This window comes from Vulpes lagopus, chromosome 23, assembly GCF_018345385.1.
Source record: "Vulpes lagopus strain Blue_001 chromosome 23, ASM1834538v1, whole genome shotgun sequence".
Taxonomy (NCBI): domain Eukaryota; kingdom Metazoa; phylum Chordata; class Mammalia; order Carnivora; family Canidae; genus Vulpes; species Vulpes lagopus.
Genome location: NC_054846.1, coordinates 8,038,657 through 8,057,869, shown reverse-complemented (window position 1 = coordinate 8,057,869; position 19,213 = coordinate 8,038,657). Strand labels below are relative to the sequence as shown.

General features: G+C 36.2%; 1 protein-coding gene across 11 annotated transcripts in view; it reads left to right on the top strand.

Moving 5' to 3' along the window:
- The window catches only part of RAPGEF2 (Rap guanine nucleotide exchange factor 2), a 240,832-nt gene that overhangs the window by 47,991 nt on the left and 173,628 nt on the right, over window positions 1–19,213 (top strand). Inside the window, exon 1 of one of the 11 annotated variants that reach the window (XM_041738093.1) lies at window positions 13,317–13,394. The exons of the other annotated variants lie outside the window; for them this stretch is intronic. Within the exon in view, the coding sequence (XP_041594027.1) occupies window positions 13,332–13,394 (63 nt within the window). The 5' untranslated portion in view covers window positions 13,317–13,331. Of the gene's footprint in view, window positions 1–13,316; window positions 13,395–19,213 lie in introns of those variants that run through there. 11 annotated transcript variants of the gene reach the window in all.

Genomic DNA, 19,213 nt, shown 5'->3' with positions numbered 1-19,213 from the left:
AGCTTTGCTCCCTGCCCCCCCTTTTTAAAATTAGCAGGATATAGAAATTCTACAACTGAAACTCTTCATTAGAAGTGTGGAAGCAATTTTAACTGATGGTGTGAACAATAATGTTCTCAACTTGTATAGCAGCACCGTATTTACACATGGAAGCAGCTGCATCCTTTTTCTTAGGAGGAATGAACAGTATTGTCCTCAGATCATCAGGTAAATGCTCCTGTGGGAAAATGCAAGACAACTATAGCATAGATATGATTGATCTCTCTCTAACCAAGCTTTTACTAATCTGTAAAGAGAATCCATTTTAACGCTAATATCTAAGTATGAAATGTGGCATTGGATTCATATTAATTGGCCATTCACATTATTTTTTAGCTTAATAGGAGTTTTTCATCAATAAACTGTCACTGTTCAACATTACATTTATATTATAGTTGTGCAAAGACTTTAAAAAGTCTTTTGTTATGTCAGGTATACCATAGGTGGGCATGACTAGCTTCATTTTATTTTTTTATTTAAAAAATTAAGAAAAATTATTTGAGAGCAAGAGAGCACATACACAAGCGGCAGGCGGGGGTTGGGGGGACAGGCAGAGGGAGAGGGAGAGAGAATCCCAAGCAGACTCACTGCTGAGCATGGAGCCAGCTATGGGGCTTGATCGCATGGAGAGTCAGACGCTCCGTTTAACTGACTGTGCCACCCAGGTCCTCCTTTTTTTTTTTTTTTTTCCTATCTTCATTTTAAAGTGTTATTTATTCTGTGAAATGTCCTTTTTACCAATTGATTCTTCCCTGTTGTTTCCTGCCAATAACTGTTAGTCATGCTTCTGTATGAGATCTTAACAATAGCTAGTAGTTAAGCAAGTTTGATCGCTTCTCAAACCCACTGAAGAACATACTTTTGTTTTTATCATCATTTTACAGATGAGTAAAGTTCAGGTTCAGGAACTTGCTCAAGGTCACAGCTCCCCAAGGTAAATGGTGGAACAAAGCCTCAAACCCATGTCTTTGATTTTAAAGTCCCATTCATCACACAGGAATATCCTTGATGGTGTTGGGACTATGGCTACAAGGTGTTTGTTTATTTCATTCAGTAGCACACATGTGAAAAAGTCTGCTTCAAATTGACGGCATTGACCTCACAGAGCTTAGACTAGAGTTGGTGTACATCCTTAATATGATTTGTAATTTACCTTTTTCTATGTGTAACAAACTATATGGATGAACATCTGCTACTTTGTGCTTTAACGTAATGCCTCCAAAAAGAAGTGGATTTGATTTAAGTGAATTTGTAATGCAGGCTCTCTCTATGCAATCTGGTAAATCATCATCTTTTTCTCTTTTTACAATAAAACTTTTCAAGTACAAGGCAGGAATTCATGTTCAAGTGTTTTCTTACCCATGTTGAGATTTAAAAGGTAAAAATACTGCAGCAGTTTCTTCTGTAATATCTCCTATGCTACATTTTTTAAACTGCTGATTTCTTGTGATTACATATTTGGAACTAATTAGAAATTAAATTTCTTTAAAGCTATAGGTTTTGAATACATAAAAGTTTTTGATACATGATTACACAGGAAAAAATCATGAGGAGAAGAAAAATGGATAACTTGAATAAGGACCTTCTTTCATGTATATAGTTCAAAAAATCTTGGAAATAACAAAACTGGATTGCTGTGTAGCATTCTAAACATTTTAAGGTAGAGGTGCTAACTTATTAGAAATTGATTGCTGAATATGAATTAAAACTTGTGAATAAAATTGAATTTTGTAGCAAATTTCTTTTTGATGTTGGATTTAGAAAGCACATAGAAGATCTTAACTATGTGGAGATAGTTTTCTTTTAAAATAATTATATTTTTAGAAGTTTGATCATTTATAATTTGTGGTTTTCTTATAGTTTTTATTTCATGAAGGTGTTCTTTGAATTAAAGAAATAATTTAAATGTGATGTCAGTTGTGATAGTTTGCTTATCGTAGCTATATAGCTATATATAACTCCTTATCTTCATACATATTAAATTTGATGCCTGGTATGTGGTCAGGTTTGATGAGTAAATCAAGAATGGCAATATCCTTCAGGAATATAATGGTCGCTTAATAGAGGCAATTAAGACTTATTTTTTGAGAGCTATGGTAATTAGATTATCTCCCAGATATATTCTGAACTTTTATAATTTTTTAAAGCATGCATTATCAAATTCTGGAGGGAAAAGTCCTCAAAAGGCTGAGTGCAAACTATAAACTTCACATTCTGCTCATTTATATGGTATCTCTGACACATCTTTATTTTTTAAAATTTTTATTTAAATTCAATTAACATATAATGTATTATTGGTTTCAGAGGTAGAGATCAGTGATTCATCAATTTATGTAATACCCAGTAACTGACATATCTTTAAATGTTTATTAAAAATCTAGGAGTCTTTATGTATATTAAACAATTCATCTATGATAACTGTCATAGTTGTTATTAAAAAATAATTCTCAATATCCAGGGAAAAGGACTATTAAATCTTCACACTTACAATTCAGGTTTCTAGTATATATTAATGAACCTGACTGAGAGAACGTACATAAACTCTGCCCACCTCTGTACATTATGCCACCTGACTATCAAAATAGCACCCGAGGGATTTGTTGGCGTTCTCTCATTTAATCCTTGCAACAGACTGAGGGGTTGAGCATTAGTTTACCACCATTTTTGAAATGAAACAGACTCTTAGGTTAAGTTACGTTGTCCACGGTTAAAAACATGCAGGTGGCAGAGCTGTGGATTTTAATGCAGCCTGGCCCCAGAGCTCAGTCTCTTACCCACTGTGCTAGCCTGCAAGCTATATTAAACAGTGCATTTCAGCAGTCTCTTCTGTTACTTCCTATAATATATTTTCCAGACAGATTCCTCAGGGAAGGAAGAAATAGGTGAAATGCCATAGTGTAGGCACTGACTATATATATAGAACTACAGATATAACTATAAAACTATGATCTTTTTGTTACTTGCTACCCTCCTACTCGCTAACACCTCTTTATATAATAGGAAACATTTCCCGTGACTTGGGCACCACTTGCTGAGCTATGTAAAGTGTGTAAGTTTTGTTTTGTTTTTAAATTTTGTATGACATCATCCCAGGAAAGATAGTTGAATACTAGGTATTTATCCCTACTGGAAGATGGGAGTACTTGAGGTAAATGGTTCATGTATTGTATTTATTGTGGAAATGTTTTTTCTACTCAGATGATTTTGTGTATTATCATTGTACCTGTTTTACAGATTTATAAAAGTATGGTAGAATTTTTTTCCCTCCAAAAGCCCCAATATGGAGCTAATATGGAGACATTATTTTATTGTGTAAAACTGAGAGTTGAATAAGCACTTTGCCTTGATGGTGAATTAGTTATAGTTACTTATAGATGCTTGCTTTTCTCGGGTAAAATTGATAGAACAAAGCAAATAAGAAAGCTTATAGTTCAGTGGAAATAAAAGAGAGCATTCAAAATATAAGTTCAAATTCTTTTCAGTTTCCAGAATTCTTTTTTTTAATCTTAATTTTTTTTCAGTCACCTGTGGTGATTTACCATACACATATGTTGTGAAAGGATCTTCCCCATCTGTTACCTTTTTTTGTTGTTGTTTAGAACATTTAACATTTAGAACATTTAATAAATTTCAATTATGCAAAAATAACGATAAGTATTATCAACTCTAGTCATCATGTTATACATTAGATTCTCAGGCCTTATTCTTCCTAGAACTGAAAGTTTCTATCCTCTCACCTATTTCTTCCCATTCTCCACTGGCAGCCACTTTTCTATTCTGTTTATATGAGTTTGACTTTGAAAAACATTTTTTTTTTTTTTTTTTAGCAACCTACATATAAGTGATCCCTTACCACGCAGTATTTATCTTTCTTGGGCTCAGTTTTTTTTAACGTAATGCCCTCCAGATTCATCATTTTGTTGCAAATGAAAGGATTTCCTTTTTTAAAGGCTGAATGATACTCCACTGTACAACTATATCACATTTTCTTGATCTATTCATCTGTTTATGAACATTCAAGTTGTTTCCATACCTTGGCCATTGTGAATAATGATGCCTAAGTCCATTTTTTTTTACATTATATATTTGCAGAAAATAATTTGGTTTTTCATGCAAAACTAAAAGCTCTGATTAATAAATGATATTTATTCATTCTTTAAAATCCATAAATTAAATCAGTGCAGTGGAACTGTCTAAGGCAATCAAAGAAAATTTCATGTTAAAACTAATCTATTGAAATAGATTGGTGGGCATAGAATGAGAATTACCTTTTGCAGTGCTTTGGGAAAAAAATTATTCATTGACTCAATTAATTTTCATTTCAAAAACTCGATGTGTTTTCATTGAGGACAAACAGTAGGCTAGATGCTGTATAGTTTAGAAAGATGCCAAGATCCTCTTTGACTGAGAGGTCAAAGAGGATCAGAAAAATCAGTGGATATATTACAACTGTGGAAATCATGTCAGACATCTAGACGAATATGAAGAAATAGTAGTATAGATAAAATGACCAAAGTTAGAATCTTAGGCTTTGAAAGTTGCCAATTGCTTACAGTACAATTAACATTATGTAGGTTTGAATGAAGGAATATGGTGGTTTATAAATTACAAGCTTTTTTTTTTTTCAAAGTGACGTGTTATGATTGGACTTGCGTATTTCTAAATTGCTACTACTGAGCATGTATTTAATTTTAGCTTTCTGGAAAGGTGATTGTTGAGAGGTTATATTATATATGAAACAATACCAGGACTAATTGTAAGATTTCATAAAGTATGACTTCAGTTTTATTTTATTTTTTTATTTTTATTTTATTTTTTTTTATGACTTCAGTTTTAAATTTGATGTTTAGATAACGATAACATGTATAACTACCAGTAATTTTTTTTTCTTTTTTTTCTCCTTTCTTAAAGAGGAGGGGTATGGGGAAAGTGTTGAATGTGAAAATGAATTTTAATGAATAAGAGGAATGAATATTAGAATATTTGGGATTTGAAAGTTCTGTAAACTAAATACAATAATCTTGCTTATTATAGAGCAATCTTTTTGCGTGTATGTTTGCAGTGGAGCAGTTTAAAAACTATCTTTGATTTCTTTCTGGTCGGTAATTATTAAAGTATCTACGTGTGAGATTGTTACGGAAGTTAGAGATAATAGATGTAGAACATCCAACACAATTCCTGGCATGTAATGGGTAGTAGTTATTATTTACAAAGGTTACCCTTCATGCAACATGGGTTATACAATATAGTAAAATGATGTAAATAATGTCTTGAAACAGTATGTCTGAAACAGATTTTTTTGTTTGATAATTCATATTACTAAGCTGTTGAGACATGACATCTCTACAAAAATTACAGATAGAGCTTAATATCAAAATAGTAAACTGAAATGCCAGATCATAAAAATACAGATGCCCATTGTATTCTGTGACTTAGTCCAGTTTGCTTATTTTTGTATTAGCCTTAAGAAGAACAAAACTCCCAGGCTCTGAAATATAGCAAGCACACAGAATGGTACAAAAAATAACAATGTAACCTACTGAAAATCTTTAATATTATGTACTCCTGCTGAAAATCTTTAATATTGGAGTATATTTTGCAAACTTAAAGAGACAACTGAACACAAAGAGCCTTCTATGCTTCTTGCAGGAATTTTTTTCCCTTGGGGGGGAGGGGAAAGGTCTGTGGGATAAATTTATTTAATATGACATCAGTTGAATAAAGCCAGCTGTGAGTAATTATATCTGATATTTGATTTCCAGCTGGTTTGTTGAACTATTATTGGCTCTCAAGGTACTTGGATATTAATTAAATGATGACTTATAAAGAAGTCTTGTTTAAAGTAGTGTTGCCTCAACTAGAACATTTAGAATGGGCCACCTGTTACAAAGTTGTAATTCTTTCTCGTGCAACTGCTGTTTTAAAAATCAATGCATTTAAAAAAAAAATCAATGCATTTTTAACTTGAAAAAGCATACAGTTCAGATCTATTTTGGCAGTGATTTTCTATATATTGTATACGTATATATGAATAGAATTAAATTTATCCTTTCTTTGCCTAATAGTTTTCAAACTCAGGTTATCATAAGTGAAAAATTCATGTCAGATTGAGTATAGAAGCACAGGTATTTTTATTTTAGCATGTCAGACATTGAACATGTCTAAGCAATGGATATTGTGTGAGATTTGAAAAAAAATAGGATAAAAGAAAAAATACAAAAGAATGGAAGAAAGAGAAATAAAAATTTAGGAAGTAGGAACTGGCCAAATGCAGATTAGTGCTTTAAAGATATGAAAGGGGTGCCTGGCTGGCTCAGTTGGAGGTTCTCAGGGTTGTTAGTTTAAGCTCCACATTGGGTGATGAGATTACTTAAATTAAAAAAAACAAAAAAGTGAAAAGAGCAGAGGCATAACTTAAAACCAAACAACCCTTTCAGAAGCTCAGGCAGTGGGGTTTGGTGGAGGTGGAGGGTTGCTGGATGAGAGGGGTAAATGCTTCTAGGAAAAAGATGTGTTTATTTGCAGATAATAGTGACCAGACACACATTCTCACTTACCTTCTGCATTGGCATTTTAGTGTGATCACTTTGTTAATTTCTCAGTCTCAGGACTAGTCAAACTACAGAAGTTAGTGTAGCTACTAGCTGTGGAGCACTCTGCCAATCAGATTCTAGATTTTAGCAATTCTAGACACTTCCTAGGGATTATGGGGAAAAAGAGGTACAGGGACATGGATATGTTTCTCGCTGGGAGCATATGGTCTTTATTAAGTATTGCCCATATTGACTTGTTTCCGCGGATATTTCTTTTTATATATATATTAAAAAATACCAATGGTATGAAGAAACATATGGTGAGTTACTTATGAATGATACTTATGAAATGTTTAGGATATTAGAGGAAGGAAGAGCATGGTAGAATGGTCTGAAAAGGCATCTGAGAGGACCTGAGCTGAGATGCCCATGAGGGTGGATTGGGCCTGGATATGTACAAGGCAGGAGGAGGCATGTATCTTGCACAGCGTGGTGGTCGGCAGAAAAGCCACCCCAAGCAGAGAATGGAGGAGAGGAAGAGTGGGAGAAGTCTGAGCTAGGCCTCGAGTGCAGGATGTAGAGAGCTCTGTGAATGCATGTGTGATGCTATTGAAACTTGGTGATCAGTGGAAGTTTTTCCGCTAGGGGAAGGGGTGGCCTAAATAATTGTTCGGAGTCCCTTATGCATGATAATGGGGTGATGTCTCTAAAACTGTCCGTGAGATTAAAAAAATAGAATGAAAAAAAAAAGTATGACAAAAGACTTAACTGGATTTGAAAAAAACTAAATGTGTGGAAAAGGAGAAGCGAGCTGCTATAAGTCGCAGCTATAGGTTGAAGATAATTCCTAGGGTTCTCCCCAGAGCAGCCGGGGCACTTGTACCAGTGGCAGAAGGAGAGAAATCAAAAGGTTTGGGTAGAGGAAATTTCGTGTGGATTTCAGTTACCCTTTTAAGCAATGCTCCAGCAACTTGGAATAGTAACTAGTCAGCTGGATGATTGTGGTCATTTGTAAGGAAAGTTGGGGTCTGGGAATCATTTGTAAAGGTAGGCTGAGAGCAGATGTGATTTCTAAGTGAAAGGATCTTATAAGGAAGGGTGAGGTCAAAGACCAGCCTTGGGATACTCACCTTGGAGAGACTCGGTGCAGCCTACAGAGCACTTTGAGGGGGGCCTAGGGAAGACCTAGCGGGGAGGGAGTGGTCAGTCAGCACTGGTCACCTTTCATGACATTTCATTCTCTTCTTCCCTTCATTATTTTTTCTTTTTATTGCTTATCACTATCAACAGTTTTTATACTTATTCAATTTCTTCTGTCCCACTAGACTGTAATATCTGCAAGGACAGAGAAATTTTGTCTGTTTTGTAGACTCGTGTATCCTTAGCACCTACAAGAGTGCTCGGCTTTGGGGAAAAGAGAAAATTAATTTAAGTAGATTATTGGTGATCTTGGAGAAAGGACTTTCAGTTAATTTAAGGGCAAAGATCAAGTTCCAGAAGGTTATATAATAACTGGAGAGTTGAGAAAATGGACAAAAAGGTTACATCTGAGCTGTTGCTATAGAGAATTTAGGAAGGGTCAAGTGAAGATTTTCTGAGGTAGGAAGCTTGTTCATTGCTAAGAAAGAATGGAAAATGTTACAGACAACACAATGTTAATAGTTTAGAAATCTGGGTGTGTTCTGTTATTTATGCTTGAATGACTTACCAATTTCAGAAAAGACCCCAAAAGATGATAAAGGAAAAAGGAAACCCCAGGAATGGTTTTTTTTCCCCTTGTTTTAATTTGTAAAAGTTTAATTTTTGCTCAGGATACTAATACTAAAGGCAGGATCAGCATGATTGTTTTGGGTGGTAGTGGTAGTGGGGTTGTGAGGAGGGATTTACTGGTCTTCCAGACTTTTTGCATTTCACATTTTTGCACTGAATCTTCTACTCATAAGGTAGCTGGCCTTCTGGGCAATACCTGTGTGTTTGGTAGATTTCTCACTGGCAGGATGAAGCAATGGTTTGAACAGGTTTACACTGGGATCATTTCAGTGGCATCTAATAATTACTTTTTTTTTAAATAATTACTTTTATGGATCAAACTGTGTTTATTCCAGAGGAATAAGAAGTTAGTTATCTGCTACATATTTCAGAGTTAGGCAGGTTTTTAAATGCCAAATAGGTATGAGTAATATAATAGATTAGATTTAGTTCCATAATTACCTGTTACTTGATTTTGGTGTACTTTTTTTCTACCAAAGATGAGAATCAGCTATAATGAAGTAAAATTTAAGATAAGGCAGGACTTATATATCTAAAAAAGTATTATCTTTAGAATTTGTTACATTCCCAAGTAATACTATGGTTAATATAAAAACCTTGTTGCTGTTGTTTAAAACATCTTTAGACTGTAACCTGGTGTTATTATCAGAGTTGTTTAGTGAATCCTACAAGGAAGTTACTTCTTTACTTCATATAATTGCATGTTATTTTTGAGTCTGTGTGAGCTTAAAAAAACCCAACTTGCTCACTAGGCTTAGTTCTGGGCAAATGTTGGATGTTTTCAAAAGCCAAATCTCCCAGAGTTACTACTAATGATAAAATTGAGAAGACTGTATTTACAGATATTCGTAAAGCACACAACGCTTGTGTGTACATTCAATAGCTAGACCATGACTGTGAATAATGGTGAGTGACCTGTGACTAGGGAGGAAGGCCTTTATGTCCTTTTGTCTTCCCTTTTTCTTTTTTTCTCCTCAGTTCATCACAGTTGGCACTTGGCTTTGATGGCAGACTGGGTGCAGAGTAGTGGAAGGCTGGGCCTGATACTTGTTCAGCATAGCTGGTGGTTCTACTAAGTTGGGTTTTATCCGCAGAGGCATGTAAATTTATTTGTACTTTTAAGGCAATATTGCTGAATATTTTATTATTGAGCTGTAATGAATTGAAATAACTCAGTAAACGTACACTTTGGAAGTGACACTCCTCTAATGGTAAAAGGACTTGATGCTGACTATCGGATCCTCACACATTTCCTTATGTATAGTAGGTACTCAATAATGATTTGTCATGTGAAAGAGTGAGGTTCTAGATACTAGATTTCTGGTATAATTAATTCTCTTAATACATGTTTTGAGGATCAGAGCCTATGGGAGAAGATGATAGGTGATATGACTTAGAAGTTCTGATATAGGCGGTGGCAATGGTAAAGTGACAGAAAGCTTTTGTTGAATTTGGGTGGGAGTAATTCAGAAATTGCTGTGATAGACTAATGACTATGAATTTTGAGGCCTGTAATTTAGAAGATATGAGTAATTAAGAAGTGCTCTGTAGGGGCTCCTGGGTGGCTCAGTTCGTTGAGCATCTGCCTTGGGCTCAGATCATGATCCCAGGGTCCTGGGATTGAGCCCTGCTTCTCCCTCTCCCTTCACTCTCATGCTCTCTCTCTCTCTCTCACACACACACTCTCTCTCTCACTCAAATAAATAAAATCTTAAAAAAAAAATTGGGAGCAAGAAAACATGTCTTCTAACACTCGTGACTGACTTACAATGAAATTTCTGTCTTGCCTTATAGCTAGTTGTGAGGATGTTCCATCTATCTTAACAGACTAAGTAAGCTGCTTTGAAGACTAGAGTTGTATTATTCCAGTCTCGTCCTCCAAGACATCTATCTAGCACAGTGCTTGTTCAGAGCATGTATTCCGTATTGACAGTGGAGTACCTGGGAACTGTGAATGAAGGGAAGGGATGATGTCTGAGCAGATTTTGGGTCCCCTTCCCCTACCCTGAGTTGAAATTTGGACTTAGTAGAAGTCTTCATTTGTATTACAAAGAACACGAGGTATATTCAGGGTTCTTTATTACTTTTCAAGTCCAGCCATTCTTTACTTCTGTACTTCTCCTGTTAGAGTGTTGCAGCATTGTATTTTACTTTTTTTTTTTTTGTATTTTACTTTAAATCCAGAAATTAGCTAAGTAAGATGACAAAAACAAGACACTGAAGTGCTATTTTCAGTGTGTTGCCAGGAGGTCTCTGTAGCCTGACAAATTTTGAAGAATTACTGATGTCTCCTCCATTGCAGCACCCCTGTGCCTCAGATTTCCATAATTAGCATTAAACACTGAGTATTAGTAATAGTAGCTGGTGCTCAAGAAAATAGTGTCTACCATATGCCAAAGAACAGTTCTAAACACTTTTTGAAGCTTACCTTAGATACTGCTATAATTCCCATTTTACAGGTTCAATCCCAGGACCCCAGGATCTGACCTGACCCCGATGAACAGCTACAGAGAAGTTGAGTGACTTGACTTGTTCAAGGATGCTGAGCTACTAAATGTCAGTCAGGTTTTGAACTTGGGCAGTATGGTTCAAATGACTCATACTGTTAGCACAGTGGCCTGGTGTACAGAGGGTACAGAAAAGAGTTTCCTGGCAGGACTCCCTCAGAACACCTAGCCTGTCCAAAATATCTTACCATGTTTTCTGCCAATTTTTCATTCTGTTCTAAGACCCAGAATTCCATCAGAAGCTTCTAATGTTAGAGCTTTCATTAATTAAAATTAATTGAAAAATCTCTTTTGGGGAGGTTCAAAATACTGTGATGCTTTTCTCTGTTAAGTTTGGAGAATAAGAGCTGGAGTAAGAGGTTGATAATTTATGAAATTTGTATTCATCCCCCTTCCTCATTAGTATGATTGCCTAAGTGGGTGTCCCAGGTTTTTGGATTTCATTGAATTAAGAGCATTGAACTCCCTGTCATTCAAAAAAAAAAAAAAATGTGGTTATGATCCTAACGTAGAGGAGAGCTCTTTCAGTTGAATACCTTAGCTCATCAAGAATCTCACCACGTTATCCTTGTTTTCTCACCTTGCCACTTGCAAAAATTTTCCTGTGGACCTACATTTGGAACCCTCTCACTGTTCTTTGAAATTTGTCTTTTACCAGGAAGGGGAAATTGTGCAGCTTCCTTTTCCTTCTTCTTATATGGATCCTCTAATTCTAGGATGCAGTGGCCAATGTAGAAACCCATCTACCTTTTGTAACGCTGGCCCTGAAGTGGCACGCCATTTAAGTTGTGAACATATATTTTAGGAAATGTGGAGCGGGAGCCATCTTCCCACCTTTCCTTCTTATCTTTTCTGGTTGTGATGGCTTCTCTGCAGTCATTGACTTCACAGGATGGTCACTGTTGCCACAGAGAGCTCTTTGCATCCTGATTTCTGGAGAATCTTGGTAACGATGCTCTAGTGGCTTCAGAGGTGTGTGTGTGTGTGTGTATGTTGATGTCAGAGTATTGCTGTTATGAAGGTCAAATTTATTTATGAATGCCATGGAGTCCATTGTATAAATCAAATATACACATGCACAGATTTAAGCTTTTGTGTATGCATGGTATATCCTGTACAGTTGGGTGAGGTAAAACAACTATAGTAGGATAAGTAAAAAGATGTTAGATTTTTAGCTTCAAAAAAGAGTTCAAAATATGATTGACAGGTGGGATACCTCAGAAAGTATGACCTGCTATCCCTTCTAGTGGATCACTGGATTTGAATTTTATGTATCTGTGTGTAGTATGTAATACAGATATTTATATGTCTCTAATTCTTTCCTATAATTGAATCATACACTTTTTTATCTATAACTGCTGTCCCCACACCACCATCAAGTGTTTATCTGGTTGGATGGTCAAACTTCTCCCTTCCCGCCACCTTCCCTTTTATGGACCGATCTGAATTTTGAGCAGTACCTACATTTTTTTTTTTTTTTTTTTTTTTTTAGCATTAGGTAATTTCTGACTAACGTAGTTGGAAGGCTTTAATTACATGTGTAGAATATTCTCATTTGCTTCTCCTGTTCTCTTGAGAAATAGAAAAGTTTGAGAAAAAGTATAATATTGGTGGTTGACTCCTCAGTAAAACATTCAAGATGGGAAAAACAGATGTCAAATTATTTTTGTCTTTTGTCCTAGAAAAATGACAGCAGTGAAGTTTTCTATATTTAAATCTGCTTCCATTCGGAAGCTCTTCCTTTCTGCTAAGAGGCAATAAAGAGCCTGTGTCCTCAGTGACCTATTCTGCTTTGCTTTTATGATGTTGGGGCTGCCTAAACTCTACCGCTGTAGGAATATTGCCATTTGTACAGTCAGTGATTCAAAATAAGTACCATTAGTTGAGCATCTGGAGTTAAGTTGGTATTTGAAACTTGAGGTATCCTGAGGGTGATCTTGTAGACTCTAAACTCTAAGGCCCCTTGCTATAGAGATTGTGTTCAGTGGAGTGGTATATGTCAGCTGTCCTCTACCTCGGTCCTCCCCGCTGAACAAGGTTTCTACAGGGTTTACCAGAGCCAGACTGTCTGTGGAAAATGAGTTGAACCCCAAGCTGTAGGATTTAACTGTGTTGTTAGAGGAGAGTTGCGGGGGAGGGAGTACATTTGGTTGATTTTGTTTTAACTGAAATGAATGATAGTCCAGGAATCATTTTATTGGATGGTGGTGTGTGTGTGTGTGTGTGTGTGTGTGTGTGTGTGAGTGCATACGCTTGTGTACAGCTGATTGACCTTTTGGTTGTTGCTCTTAATCAGATGTTTAAATGTTAACTTAAAATGTAGTCATTCACCGCTGCTAGCTTACTCATGGAGGGCAAAAACCAGGCTAGCATTAAATTTACTGCAAATAATTTTCTAATGTGTTAATCTGTACATGTGAAATTAAAATTTGACTACAGGTTTTTTACTCTGAAGAAATTAAAGTAAGATAGTTACTTTAATATGAAGATATTTTTGTTTTGCTGCCCTAAGAGATGTGAATTCTGGGAAGCTGTCAACTTGGTGGTAATGCATTGTTCTGAAAGGGAAATACTTACACTGACTCTTGAAAACAGGAATTGTGGACTGATTTAGACGCTTGATATTTTTCTCATTTGTGCACAAGATGAATTTTTAGTTACAACTAAATTGTTGATTTTTCTAATGAGAAATTTTAATATTCACAAATGGAATTTAATTGCTTTGATTTGGATTTTCTTTTAGGAAATGACAACGAATTGGGTGCAGTATGTATTCTAAGTGTTTGACGTAACACTGATTATTTAGTAATCACAAAAATTGCCTTGTGATTTTGTTGTTGCTTGTTCTTTTACTTCATGCATTTTCTTCAATAAGATACAAACTCTTTAAGAATGAGGATAGGATGAGACACTTCATCTCTCTTTTAGAATTTATGAAGTATTGTCTACCTTCTTCAGCTCACTCTCCAGAAACAATTGCCCACTGACACCAACCTGAAGTAGAGGAGGCTTGGGACAAGGGTGTGTTTTGTTGAACCTAGATGTCTGTCTCGTAATTGTCATGGTTAATGTAGGAGGTAGTGACTTTATAACTACTTTTATATAAATTTAGCAACTCTTCAAAAACTCCCTCTTTTTTTTTTTTTTTTTTTTAAAGATATAAGTGATGCCTTCTTCAGTGGAAAACACCCAAGGAAATTTTAGACCAACAGAATAGCTTGACTTTGTACCTCTTATTCCAGAATTCCTTATGCATGTGTCTTGTAAAGATACAATGCTGAAAAACCTGAAGTTGAAGACATATATCCAGGCTGTGTCAAAGATGACCAGTAATATCATTTTTCTAAGTTTTGGCAAATGAATTTGAATGAAATTACAATTCTGGGTGATTTTTTCCTTTCAGGTATAAATTAGTAAGCTCAAAAACAGTCATCGTATGATTTAAAGTTGAAATTGCTGTTTAAGAACATGTTTAAGAATTTTACTTAAAATCACAACAGTCCACCATGGACTTTTTTCTTACACTTCCCTGAAGTGTGTGATGGCATAACCCTGAGTTGTGAAGGACTTGGCTGGCGCAGAGCACCTCAGCAGTGTTGTGATTTGACATTTTTGTTTTAAATGCTGTTGCTTCACCACCATGGGGTGGTGGTTCCCTGGGAGGGATGAACAGGACTTGTGTATTTTCTCTGGCGATCTTAAGGAATGCCTTAAACACTCAAATCCCTTAAGTATATGCATAATGGAAACGTACTTGGGGTCGGGGACTGAGATTGCTAACCACGGAAGAGGACCGCTGGCCCGGTCTGCCACCTTGTGGCCCTTTACAGAATCCTCGGACTGTACAGGTGTTTCCCACCGCTCTGGACTCCAAGATTGAAACATGTTTTCTCCCTTTTCTTCTTTCACTCTCATTCTCAGGAGTATTTGCTTTTATTTATTTTTTATTTTTGTTTAGGAGTATTGACTTTAAAGTCTTGCATGCGCCCCCCCCCCTCCCCCTGCTCTGCCCCAGCGGGAAGGTTGCCCTTTCCTTTCTTTGCATCTAATGCATCCACAGTCTTCTGCTAGATATAGATTAGAAAAAAAATGTAAAAGAATCAGAGTGACTTTATTCAAGGTGCTTATTCTCCAGTTGGGGGATAAAATGTAAACCCTTGAAAGTAAAGCAGCCACACAGAACATGTGGGCCGGGCCACGTGTGAGTGGCACAGGCGGTAGGACCTGCAGTGGCTCAGAAGGGAAGCCTGGACGGCCTGTGCAAAGTGAGATCTGGGGGGCTTGCTTTCCACTAAGGTGATAGGGACTTTGTTAGACCAGACCCCAAAAATGTGGGTCATTTGTGTGGAAAGAACGCAACAGATTGTTGGTGTCTGGGCTTTATTCAGAAGCCCTCCCAGGGGACTTTGGAAGCAGGAGGTTTGAATGTGACAGACTTAAAACATTGCACACTGTTTCAAGGTGCCCTGGAAGTAATAGGCATCTTCTGCTCAACAAACCTGATATAAAAGCTGGGATTTATAAGGCAGACAATTTACAGGACCCTTTAAAGTTTTATAAATAATTCATTTGACTTTACTTTTATTTTTTTGGATAGAGATACATATGAAAAGGATGCATTAATATGTAAAAATTCTGATGTATACGTATTTCAGGAATACTTTTATATTCTTAGCATTACTATGTGCTTGTATTCAGTCTCCTAGGTAATAAAATCAGCTGCTATTTTATAGTAGTAGATCTTTTCCAAGGATCTATATGGGTCGTGTTGTTTTGAAATTATATATCATTTTAGCCACACAGCCTAGCCAAGTTAGATACTATTTCCTTTATTTTGTAAATACAGTCTGTAAAACACCCAGAGTCACACATCTTGGCAGTAATGGGGATGAGGATGTGAACTCTGCTCCATTTGACACCAAAATGTATATTCTTTCCATTATTCTTCCTGGGATAATTGTTTTATATGTTTTAGTGTACAAAAATGGAGAATCTTCCAAATAGAACTTTTGTCACCATGTCAACAAGCACAGCGAAACTTATAGGCTTCCTACCTTTCTGCCCTCTCCCCCATTGGGCTGTACACATGAGTTTGAGCGTTGAATATTCTATCTTTTAACCTCCTTATTAATGATGTTCAAGACATAGCTCTCTAATTCCTTGCTAGTGATCTTTGGCCTACAAGGATAAATTACCTTTCTGTCTTTGCAAGGGAGAATAAATTGGCTTCAGTACAGTTCCTGGTCATGAGACTGATGTCATTTAAGCAAGGTACTCCTTTCTCTTTATGTTTAAATTTGTAGGTATTTACCCCTTGAGTCTCCGTAGGCCTGCTAATTGTAGCATAATCTTGGCCTTAGTTTCTTTGAGGATTGAGATAAAGTCTTTATAAAGGAATAACTTTCCTTTTTAAAAAAAAATTATCTTATACGTGGAAGGTTCTACTCTTTGATCACCTGATTATAGTTTTATTTTTTTTTTTATTTTTTTTTTTCTTTCTGATTATAGTTTTAAATACATAGCTTCATGGGGCATCCGGCTGGCTCAGTCCGTGCAGCTTGTGACTCTTCATCTCAGGGTTGTGAGTTTGAGCCCCACATTGGGTGTAGAGATTACTTAAAAATCAAATCTTAAAAAAAATACTGAGCTTCAAATATAAAACATGTATAAAACTCACTTTAAAGGAAAAAAATGCATACTTTTTTTTCTCATAGTGCAGTGCAAAATACTAACTCCCCTTGCCTCATTGTTTACAAAGAGTCTCTAGAGGAAAGGAGGAAGGAGCACATAACACTAATTGTGGGAAAAGACATAGAGGAATAGTCTTCTTTTCTCAGATCTCCAAAGATTGTTTTAAAATATATTGTAAGTTGTTGGCGGATCCCCGATGCTCCAAATTAAAAGCTAGTTTTAAATGCATTATAACTTTGCTATGAGGTCGGTTATATTCTGAATGAGTCTCTAAGGAGAAATTAGAGAAAGAGCCCAAGATGTAGAAAACTTTCCCTCTGACTTCTTTCCTGTTAGAGCTGTTTTGTGTTTATAGACTCTGAGCAAGATGGTTAGGTTGTGAACAATTAGAGAATAGTTTTGGGTTTTGATATGTGGTTTATGTCTGGGGCAAGTTTGCTTGTTTTTCTTTTTAAGGAAAGCTGCATTCCAATCAGCCTGTCAATATTCTTGCCTACTGGGCTATAGTGCTTTTACAGTAGCTTAATCTGCTTTCAAATAGCATCTATTTTTGAAAAAAGGATGTCCTTCCTAGGGTAGAAGGAAAGGCTTATTGTTTCCAAAAATACTGCTTCCTGGTTAGAGGAGTATGTTCCTGTTTGTATTCAAGACTAGAAAAATTTTGGGGAAAAATAGCTTACATTTTTTAAGGTCCTTTAAAATAGCAATAGTCACGTGAATTTTGTCTTGGGAGGTGCAGTTGGGGAATTCTTAGTTTGCATATCATAGTTTCTTGACAGAAGTGTCAGTTGGAATACTTCAGGTGATTTAATGCTCCAGCATTTGTTTTTCTGCAGTCAGGTTTGTTGAAATGTAACTTCAGTCTGTGAATGTCTTGTTTGTATAGAAAAAAGAAATTTGTAATCCAAGAATATAACTCCCTGAAGGCCATACATTTCCTTGTTTATCTTGCTCTGTGATGCAGCAAGCATATCTGGTTTTCACTGAGGTTTGCAGATTTCAGGTTGGTTTGGGGAGCTAATGTTCCTCAAGACCTCACTCTTTTGCCTTTTTGTATCTTTGCTGGGTAAAGGCAATTCCATGCCAGTTTATAGATTATTTTAATAAAGACCAACTATTAAGGGAAAGTGAGGGTTAAAACTTACCAGTGAAGAGTGAAGGCTGAGCAGTTAGGGGTGACCTCTAAGGGTTCCTGGGCGGAGTGGGGTTGCTTCACCTGGCCTCTCATGCTCCACCTCCCCCAATATCTCTTCCCTTCCTCTGCTGATATTTTTCATTTTTCTTAGTTGTGCTGTCTGATATCTCATACATTTACAGGTTTGTTTGGACTGTGCAAATGCAGATGGAGGCAGACAGTTCTCCATGGAAGATTCAAGGGCCCCCAGGGAGAATTCAGGGACCCCCCACTGATAACTCACTGCTGCATTTGTGTTCAGATTTAATTTTGATTTTTAGACCTTTAATTTTTAGATCAGGGCACTGATGCCTCAGAATGAGGTTTGGGGTAATGCAAGATCGCTGGATACCTAGGGAGAGGGTAGAAAAAAATGCGTAGGAAGATTGAAAAGGCCATATTTGCCTATTTCAAAATATTGCTAGGAATATTTGCTACTAGGAAAGGATAAGAAAGCTTGTCTTCCTTTTTGCCTTTCAGTGTTATTTACTTTACTTGAAATCCCTGATCATCGCTAAACCTAATATTTGGCCACTGGACTCTTTATTGAAGGAAAGCTTAGCCAGAGTTCTTATTCCTTGAGTTTGCTTTTCTTTTGCTCATCTCTAGTCAATATTCTTTCATTCCTCAGAGTTGGGAGGAGAGACTTCTGATGCCTTTTCCAAAGCTTTTCTGCTTTTCCTCCCTACCTGAAGCTGTGATGGTTGTGTTCGTATTGCACAGTGAAACAGTACACAGACTTGTTTGTTGCTTGCCATCTAGACATCATTTCTTACCATTCCTTCTATTAGTTACAATTAAGAGATCTCAAGCTTAGAGAGAATGTATCCGTAAGGTCATCTAATTCCAACTAGGTAATATTACCTTCTGTTCAACAGATTCATTTAGAATAATGATGACTGCTCCTTGAGTTTGTAAACTCCTTGTGACATAAACCATTTAAAATACGTTTCTTTTGAGATGACTTATTCTAAGTGTGATAGAAGAAACTCTGGACATAATAGTTGAATTCATTCCAAGAGTTGAATTCAAGACGTTTATAGTCTAGTTAGGTATCTGAAGTACACAAAACAGTTGCATAGGATTCTGATTGTGCATTGCTCAGGTGACACATGTTCAAGCTTATTCCCCAGAAAGCATCATGATCATGTGAGGTGCAGATGTTTTATTTATGCAGTGGCATACATACAGATTTGGTCATGCAGTGGTGATGTAATGCAGTCATTTTCCTTCACACTCAAGAGTTTTATAATGCAGGCTTCATAACAGCTCTCTGACCCATTTATTTATGTCAGTGACTTAATAGGTGAGAATGCACCATTGTTCTCTGCATTTTTTTAAAGTCATAAGCAATTTTATTTAATCTGCAAGTTATGATTATACATACTGTCCTAATATAAATAATGTGATAGTTATTCTTAAATATATTTTATATAATTGTATAGGCCAGACATTCATACTCAGAGTTGTTAACATCAGTACTGATGCACGCAATGGGT